General features: G+C 39.4%; 1 protein-coding gene across 1 annotated transcript; it reads right to left on the reverse strand.

Annotated features, from left to right (window-relative positions):
- Nucleotides 1-716: 716 nt before the first annotated feature.
- LOC102697176 (extracellular calcium-sensing receptor-like) lies at nucleotides 717-5390 on the reverse strand. The gene is made up of 5 exons (XM_069197724.1): nucleotides 5130-5390; nucleotides 3989-4819; nucleotides 3530-3757; nucleotides 3073-3196; nucleotides 717-1627 (listed from the first exon to the last, which is right to left on the reverse strand). The coding sequence occupies exons 1-5, from the start codon at nucleotides 5385-5387 to the stop codon at nucleotides 717-719; spliced, it is 2352 nt and encodes a 783-aa protein (XP_069053825.1). The 5' UTR covers nucleotides 5388-5390.
- Nucleotides 5391-9745: the final 4355 nt, after the last annotated feature.

The raw sequence follows: 9745 nt of genomic DNA on the forward strand, positions 1-9745 counted from the left end.
TGGATGATTTATCCTGAGAGCTGTAAGACACAAATATAACCTCGCTTCTTAGTAGCTGCTCTTCTCATAAGAGGTTTCTTGGTGTTTTTCTCTGTAGGAAGCTGAATAATGTAACAATTTGGAACAAATATCGCTATGAATAGATCAAAGCTTGAAGCCAAGATGGCAAAAATCTCCACAGCATCTGAGGGCTATGATATTGCATTCTATCAATTTCAGAAATGTCAGTAGAACAGGCCGAAATTTCAGGAGGGCTTGCACAAACTCAAATTATTCAGCTCATGTTAATATTAGGTAATGTTATAAAATAATAAATAAATTGGTAAGCACACTATAATATGAGATCAAGGTTCTGCATATTAGCTCTACTGCACAAAAATCTGAAGGCGTTCAATTTACAGAGCACAGAATGACACAAGAGATGATATTGGATCAGAAATAATTTACCCTTAACTCAGCAACACAAAAGTGTCTTTACTTCTTAGTAGCTGCTCTTCCCATAAGAGCTTTCTTGGTGTTTTTCTCTGGATGAAGAAGAGCTGCTTCAGCTGGTGTTGATAACAAGTAATGTTGCAAAAATAAGTTAGTATGATAACAATAATGCAGTAAGTTCTGAACTGAACCTCCTTTGTAGAACAACTAATGAAAAATTAAAAAACAACAACTGTGACAGTGTTAAATTATTAACCCTGAGCTCCTCAAAACAAACAGTACCTTCAGTTCTTAGGAGCTGCTCTCCCCATAAGGGCTTTCTTGGTATTTTTTTCTGGATGAAGAAGAATGATGTAACATTTTGGGGCAAATATTGCAGTGAGGAGACCAAAGCTAGAAGCCAAGATGGCAAAAATCTCCACAGCGTCCGAGTATTTCCCAGGAGAGCTGACATAAGCTGGTATGAAAGCGATCCAAACTGCACAGAAGATGAGCATGCTGAAAGTGATGAACTTGGCTTCATTGAAGTTGTCAGGCAGGTTCCTTGCAAGGAAAGCCAGCAGAAAACAGACACTGGCTAGTAAGCCTATGTACACCAGCAGACAGCTAAATCCAGTTATTGATCCAACATTACACTCAAAAATTATTTTTGAGTTTTGATACTGTGTGTTTTTAAAAGGCACTGGTGGTGCTGTACTCAGCCATATGATACAAATTAGAGCCTGGATGAGTGTAAAGACAAAAACAGTGCCTCTCTGCTGAGCAGCACCAAACCACTTCATGACATTATTGTCTGGCAGTGTGGCTCTGAAGGCCATGATGACAACAATGGTTTTCACAAGAATGCAAGATATGCACAAGACAAAACTGATTCCAAACACAACATGTCTCAGCATACAGGTGAGGTGTAGTGGATGACCAATAAACAGCAATGAGCAGAGGAAGCAGAGTATTAGAGAAAGAAGCAGCAGGAAGCTCAGTTCAGAATTGTTGGCTCTAACAATTGGAGTGTTCCTGTAGTAAATGAACACAGCTAAAACTGCAGCTGAAATTAATGCTCCAAATACTGATGCTGATGTTAAGGAGAATCCCAACGTCTCCTCATAAGAAAGATACTCAATTTCCTTCAGCACACACTGGTCCCTGCTTGGGTTCGACCAATATTCTGAAGGGCATTTGAAACACTCAATTGAATCTATAAGAAAGAGAAAGCTAATCATTTTAATACCCCAAATAAAGTTACTATATTTTTATTTATAGCCAACATCATCTAAACTACAAACACAATACTCTGGTTGGTGAAAGACTTGTGACAAAGATTCAAAACAAGGTACTGTTACAGGATAAGGTGGGTGACAAATGGAGGTGTCTAAGACAGCCTAGATAAACTGTGTAACACCTGGCCGTGTAAACATTTTTAGCCTCAAAGCACAGGGGATGTTGGCTGAGATGTAGGGGGTTCAGAGTCTGTGATCAAAGCAATGAAAACATTTACACTGGTTTACCTTAGTTAATTAAGTTCTAGGTAAATGATTAAGTGTCAATCAACAGTCCAGAAATGCAGAATATGACATCAGATCAGTAGAAGAAAAGGGGTGAGAGAAGGGAAAAAGAAAGTCAGATGACAACACACAGAGAGGACAGGAGCAGACGGGAATTTGAAGTTTGTGCCAGGCGAGTATCCCTACTTCAAGATCATCAGAAAAGACCCAAATGGAGATAAGTATTTGAATCTTGGTAAGAGAGCTTGCTATTCTGTAGCTTTTAAGGACCTTGGAGTTACTGAGTGAGGAATCCCTCGGTTGAATACTGTCTCTCCTGCTTAGTGGGTGCATTTTATAATAGGAGATAGGCTCCCATTTATTTTGTGGCATCCTGGTTAGAGAGATAGAGATTTAATGGTAGATTGTATTCTATTTAATTTAGAAGGCAGATCATCTCTTCTTTGGCCTCTATAGGCATTAAGAATCAAGTACCTTACAGTACCAACCTCTTAGGTGTATTCTGGCATAAATCACTTACAAATTGGGATTATGATCAATTATTTTATTTATTGACTAATCTCCTCGGTCTGCTCCTGATTTTCTCAATTTTTTAACAGTACAAATAAATTATAACAAGGATTCATTAAATAAAATATACCTAACATTAATTATATGTGGTGATCACAGAGGCTTGCGGACCTATCAAGCTGCCAAGATGTTATTTTGCAGCCACTGTGCTATGTTTCACGCTCAAGATGTCCCTTCACTTGTGTTAAAGTGCGGTAATGTTTTTACAGCAAAAATGAACACAAATATCAATATTGGACACTCTAATCAATAAATATAATTTTTAAAGACGAAAAGAAGGAAAAAATATTTTGACAGTGTAACTCCTTCTATAAATATACAATGTCAAGAATATACAATATAAACATCACAAATATAATGTCTGCACATCCTTATAGTTAGAAATATCCACAAGCTTAGAGAAGTAGTGTTATGTGGAGCTCGTTCAGAGAAGTACATTAAATACTAAATTTAGTATTTAATGGACTAATTATTGTATCTTTGGTGTTAGTTATGTTAGTTATGCTAATTATGTTACTAGCCCAAAATTTTAAAAATCATATGTTTTAAGTAATTACTGTCTGCCTACCTGTGTGGTTGCTGACCTCTCCCTCTGCACACGGCACACAGTCAAAACAGCAGAGGGGCTCCCCTTTCCTGGTTGCCTTCCTGGTGCCAGGCTGACAGCTTTCACTGCACACAGACCTGGGAGGCTGGGAAAGGGAGCATAAATTCTTCAACTTAAAAAGTTAAAATTAAGCAGTTATTACTACTTATCAATTATAGTGACATACAGTACATGCAGCATGTATTTTTGCAGTTCAAAGTAACAGTGCAGTCTGTGTACTTTTATCAAATATTACAGCTACTTTATATTTCATTCTATAAAGGCATAATGCAATTTAACTCCTGCTGTCAATATGCAGATATTAGGAAAAGAGATTAGATATAAATAGATTATCATCTTTTTGATCATAGTTAGTAAATTATCTCTCTGGAAAAATAATTCACTTAAACTGATAACATTGCATAACATTTTAACTTACAACATTAGATTCAAAATTCCAGAAGATTTTGTCTTCATTCAGACTGAGCTTTTGTCCAGCAGGAGCTGATTCATCATACAGACCGATTGTTACTGTTTTCCCAGACCCATCATCGGCCCTCTGCCAGTTGATCACATCATAGATTGCAAGAGCATCTCCGTTCTCATCGAAGGACACCCTGTCTCCATAGTGAGTCGTGAAGTTCACTCTTGCCAGGTAGTGCAGCAGCTTAGAAAAACAAATAGGAAAATATGAAGAGAGTCAAATAAAAGAAAGTCAAATAAGAAATAATGAATAAGTACTCAAAAGTCAGTAAGTTATTGACTTAACAAAACAGGTTATTACTGTAAGAAAACAGGAAATGTCAATATTTAAAGCATCATAGAAAATTATTTGCAAAAAAAAAACAATAAGTATATCGTACAATTTATTAGTCTGTTTGATACTGTAACTTCTCACCTGCCAGGGCTGCACAGTTGTGATGTCTGCACAGGAGTTATTCTGAAAGGGCCCTTTTCCAGGCTTACAGGACATCAGATTGTGCAGGGAGTGTGCCAAGACGTACACTGCTTTATACACATTGTAGGAAGCCCGCAGTTCTGAAACATCACTGTAAGCAGTTTTTGTTTTTTCAATATCTTCTGCACCTGTGCAAATTTTGATATTTAACACATCTGACAAATTTTGATTGATTGCCTTATCTTGAAACTTGCAATCAAATATTGTTTCCCAGAACAATTTGACTAAATTGTTTCTGGTGTCCAACACAGGGCGAATCTGAAGGAGAAATTTTTCCAGCCCTGGGATTTCTCCTCTGCGAACTGCGATTCCTATAGTCCCACCTAAATAAGGCAGTAACTTCTTAGTGTGGAAGACAGGGGAGGAAGCCCAGGCTTCACTAGCAATCCACTGTCTGCCTCTGATTTTTTGCTGAACAATTTCTTCTGTCAGTGGAATCAGATAAGCTCCTGTAGTAAACACAGCAATAACTTTGGCCGATGACTGTTTGACGGTCCTGATGATTTTAAGAATTTCAGAGGTGTTGTTGTTACGAGGGAGGATTTCCGAGAAAGCTATGCAGCCAAATTTATTTACCTCCTCAGTAAAGATCTTCAAAGCATACAGCCCATAGTCATCATTGCTCACAACTACACCAATCCAAGTCCACCCATAATGCCTGAATATCTGAACCATGGCTTTGACCTGGAACGTGTCACTAGGAATAGTCCTGAAGAAAGAGGGGAACTCCTTTCTACTGCTTAGGCAAGAGCATGTGGCATAATAACTGACCTGGAAAAAACCCCATAAAAACACACTTTTATATTTTTCGCCAAAAATTTGCCATGGTTACTGTTTACTGTTACTGATGTTAACGATGAAATTAAAAAAAATATATATTTTGATTTCACTTTTTAAATGACAAAATGTATTTAATCTTTATCAAATAATCATTCATCTTAAAAGTTGTCCATCCAAAACATTCTAAATTTCATAAAAACTTTTCAATACAAAAAAGAAAATTAGTTTCTACATTTCTACTGCAAACAGTTAGAAAATCACACAGAATGTTACTGATCCTCTGATAAATGTAATACTGTACCATTGGGACCCGGAAGAGACCCAGTATTCTTGACACAGCAATAGAGTTTGTTGACCCAGGGTCCCCAACAATGGCTAAGACAGGGGGAGTCCCTGTACAGCTGTAGTCAGTGACAGAATCATCCTCTCCGCTGATCAGAGCTGTTGCTGCTCTCAGAGCCACTGCCAGGTTCTCACAGTTGTCATACAGCCTGTATCCCAGTGTGATGTTAGGGAGAAGAGCAGGGTCTCTGTTTATTTCCTCAATAGCAAAAGCCATGCTCTGTGCCTCCTGAAATCCTGTAAAATGAAAACTGAAGGAGGACATAATATTTACTGAAATAAAACAAGACACAAGTCTGTCTTCATGAAACAAAACATAAATCACACTCATTTTTTGTCCTCATATCCCATGTTGTTTAGAAGACAAAATAAAATTAAGATATAATTAAACACTTAAAATAAGAATATGAAAAATAATTCCAAAAAAGAGTTACAGCAATGTTTATCTCTTTCCATGAATATACAATACTTGCACAACAGGAACTATAACTGTTGACTTTTAAAATATCTCTGAATTATTTATCTATATTATTTAAATCCTGCAGAACTTGTCTGTGCAAGCATTATTAGCATTAGCTTATAACGTAATAAATATTCTAATGTTTCAGGCAATGCTTATTTTTTCACAACATTTGTACCATGGAGCAGTAGAATATATTCACTCACCGCTCACAGCTCAATTGCTCAGGCTTAGCAGTAAAAGACAGTTCAGGATACACTGTTTTAAAGTTAATTTCAAATATCCCACCCAAAACGATATCCCCTTCTTTATACAGCCCATACAAGTCAAATTCTTCTCTGAGCCTGCATGAGGGCACAACTTCAGTATCTGACAGCTCCACTAACACCAAAGATACAAAAACAAACAGACTGAACTGCATTGTTTCAGAATGAATGAATGTGCTCTGATCTGGGAATAAAAATCACAGCTACTGTATATAGATAATGTCTGACTCCCTGAGGATGACATCAGTTACTTTAAGAACTGTGACTGTACTGTAGTTCACACATCACACCACTCAAATTAATTTGTCACCCACAAAATACTGTTATTTCAAATTTCACTGAAAATGTTTTTTCACTCGGGGGCACAGTGGAAGTTCTGAAGTTCTTGCTTTTCCACTAAGAGTAATCATCTGGGGATGTTACCCACATTATGGACACAGTAAAGGCTAAGTACCACAGCATCATGTAGTGTAAAAGATTTCTCAGACTGCAGGAAATACGCACTTTGCAAAACCTACCAAGAGAGGTTCAGTAAAATATTTGTTCAATTTTTTTTTCTCCTCAAACACTTACAAGAAGTTGTAAAAATCACATTAAAATAAAATAAATGCAATTAAAAATTAGGTGCTGTCTCGACTGGCATTTAAATTTCTTAACTGCAGATATTAAAAGATAGGGGAAATTTGTTTTAAGTTCTTTGTTGCATAAAGATGCAGAGTTGTACAAAGTGATGTACTCTCCTAACGGAGATCTAAACAAGTTCAGGTTCACACAGTAAAGAAGGGGTGTCCTCAGTAACAGAGTGGGGATCCTCAGTTAAGAGGCACAGTAAAGAAGGGGTGTCCTGAGTAACAGAGTGGGGACCCTCAGTTAAGAGGCACAGTAAAGAAGGGGTGTCCTGAGTAACAGAGTGGGGACCCTCAGTTAAGAGGCACAGTAAAGAAGGGGTGTCCTGAGTTACAGAGTGGGGACCCTCAGTTAAGAGGCAGTGTTTCCTCCTGGCTCTGCAGCAGGCAAGCTGGTGAGCACAGCACTTCCAGGACCTGCTTCCTCACTGGCCTGTTCCCTGCAGTGGGATTCCAGAGCTTATCGGCCCTCATTCTCTCTCCACAGTTGCCTGAAGGTGGCAGCCAGCTTCAGGAGGTCTCACTCCTGGCTCCTCTCCTGCTACTCCTGTAGCTCACAGCTGGGCGTGGAGGACTGAAGCCCCTGAGGACTGTGCTCTCCTGGAGTCAGAGCACCACAGCTCATCGCTGCTTCATCACAGCCTCTCTGTTCAGTTTCTTTCTCTCCTCTCCATGAGCTCCCGGGCTGCCTCACCTCTCAAGTCAATGACACGCAGCAATTAAAGAGCACAGGTCCCTGAGTGTCACGAATCTCCCTCACGCAGGCAAGCGCTCCCGCATTCCAATGAGCTCTCCACATACTAAATGTGCACTGACTAACACAGGTCACAATGTCAGGGTGGCAACCCGAGACCGCAGATCAGGATGGGGAAACATGGGACAGTCACACACACACTCGCATAACAAGTACACAAACCTCTGTCCTTCCCCCCAAGTCCCAGGAGTTAACGATGGCCCTGATCATCTCCCCACTATCCCCGACAGGTTCTCACCTATCCCATCATGCACTCCTGGGGCTTACATCACCAGTCCCATTACTTGTCTGCTCATGTCCCCATCACTGCCTAATGAGGGCGCTACACTAGCTTCCTAAATGTGTGAGGTATATATTTCCTCTACTGTGAATTCCAGACCGCTGATTGCAAGAGAAAGACTTTGAAAAGCGCACGGACATAGCAACCTGCCACTTGTGGATTTTAAATCATATATTTGACTAAATGTTGAACAGTGTTTTCACTAAGAGACATTTGTGGTGGTCTCCACGCTAACTTGCTTTGAGCTGCACTGTACAAGTGAAGGCTGTGCACAGCGGGAGATGTTTGTCAGTCATGATGCTGCCAAACACATTCTCCTGGTCATGAAATGGAAGAATGAAAAGATGAGAAAACTATATGAAGAAATATACATTTATTTTTCCCTGCAGGAATGATGTGGTTTACAATGAAAGCATTTATCACTGAGAGGCTGTGCACAGGGAATGGCATTTCTCAATGATGATACTCCTGAATACATGTACTTCTGCTCAGGATATTGCAGGATGTATTTTCCAGCAGAATATGACATAATCTTTACATTGTGTTGAATGAAGTTATTTTCCCTGGTAACCCTGGCACCAGAGTAATTTAGCTATTGCAATATCATTATCCTGATCTTGATATGACAGTTGATATCTCATATCATATCATGACATATATACATATTGTATATAGTCATACCTGGGCTGGGAGTTGCTCTAAACTGGTGGTTGCTATGAGCAACAGCAGCATTCGCATGAGTGCTAGTCCTCCAGCCGAGCCTGTGAGAACGAGATTGGGCCATTTGTCTGTTCATCCAGCTGCCGTGAAATCTGGCAGCCAATCTATTAATCAAGCCTCTAATTAACACCCACATAAAGACTTGACTCACAGCTTATTTGGGGCTCTGACACTGAGCTACTGATCAGCTCCATGTCTGTCCTAATCAGGAGCGGACCTCTGTCAAGCACCGCTTTAACCATGAGTCTCCCCTGCTTCAGTGCCCGAGCAGCCTGGCTGTAGGGGAGAGGAAGACCCAGACACTTCAGCTGCTGTCAGACCCATCTGCTTGCAACCCAGTGCAAGCACGCTTTTAATCTGACAGCCAGCCTGCCTGAAATACCCCAGACAGACCTTTCTACTCCTGCACTTGCTAAATTTGACTCTCCCCAAAAGACCTCAGAGATACACGAAGCCCTGGGCTTGGATATCGAGTTGCTATTTAGCCTGCTGCACTGTAGGCTCTCATAGTATGTACCATGATCACAATCTATGGCATGAATACTTTAATATAGCAATGATATCCCTTTTTAAAAAGACTGCCATTCTGGACAGAGCTTGGCAATTGAAATGACTTGTCGACATTGGAAAGCCAATTAGTAAATGCAGTCTGTCGACACAGTTCATTATTTACTCAAAGGGTGCTTATAGCTGGACTTGACAAAACATTTTTGTTCTGAAAATAGGAACCATGGAGCAATGCAGTGTGGTTAACGTACAACAACTGCAGAGCACACTCACAAACAGTGCCAAAGGGCACTGGGACCATTCAGCAGGTGTGAGATGCATGCAAGTCATTATGAATACAGAAGATGTACCCAGTAATAACATACAGTAGTCGATTGTGTGTGCTCTCACTGTACTTAGAACATGGTCACCATGTGAATTTCTCAGATTGGTCCAGAGTTTACAGATATTTCACCAGGTATAGAAATTTCATGAGTCCCAAGAACCTGTAACCAGCTCAATAAATCCATACACACCAATCATAACATGAAAATGAGCCCTTTAACATGTTTTTTTATATGAATCAAGCAATATACACCCTACATATACATCTGTCTTGTAAAATGTGCAGCTTGATGAAGTACATTTATAATACAGTATGTCTTCCATTTATATCTATTTTGAAGTCTTTCGGTATTTTAAATAAAAAGTCCAACTCAATCAACCCATCCTTGGAGACTTATAAACTGCACACATCTGGTTTCAGTATTGTTAGTTGAATGGGACAAACATAATTTGAGGAAGAGCTGCTTCAGCTGGTGTTGATAACAAGTAATGTTGCAAAAATAAGTTAGTATGATAACAATAATGCAGTAAGTTCTGAACTGAACCTCCTTTGTAGAACAACTAATGAAAAATTAAAAAACAACAACTGTGACAGTGTTAAATTATTAACCCTGAGCTCCTCAAAACAAACAGTACCT

This window comes from Lepisosteus oculatus, chromosome 13, assembly GCF_040954835.1.
Source record: "Lepisosteus oculatus isolate fLepOcu1 chromosome 13, fLepOcu1.hap2, whole genome shotgun sequence".
Classification (NCBI taxonomy): Eukaryota; Metazoa; Chordata; class Actinopteri; order Semionotiformes; family Lepisosteidae; genus Lepisosteus; species Lepisosteus oculatus.

Bases quoted from the DNA above. Each gene is read 5' to 3' on its own strand.
- LOC102697176 (XM_069197724.1), bottom strand. From the start codon at position 5,387: ATGGCTTTTGCTATTGAGGAAATAAACAGAGACCCTGCTCTTCTCCCT. The intron at 4,820-5,129 runs GTACAGTATTAC...GGTTTTTTCCAG, and splicing joins GTCTCTTCCGGGTCCCAATG to GTCAGTTATTATGCCACATG. The intron at 1,628-3,072 runs GTAGGCAGACAG...TCTTTCTTATAG, and splicing joins AGAGGTCAGCAACCACACAG to ATTCAATTGAGTGTTTCAAA.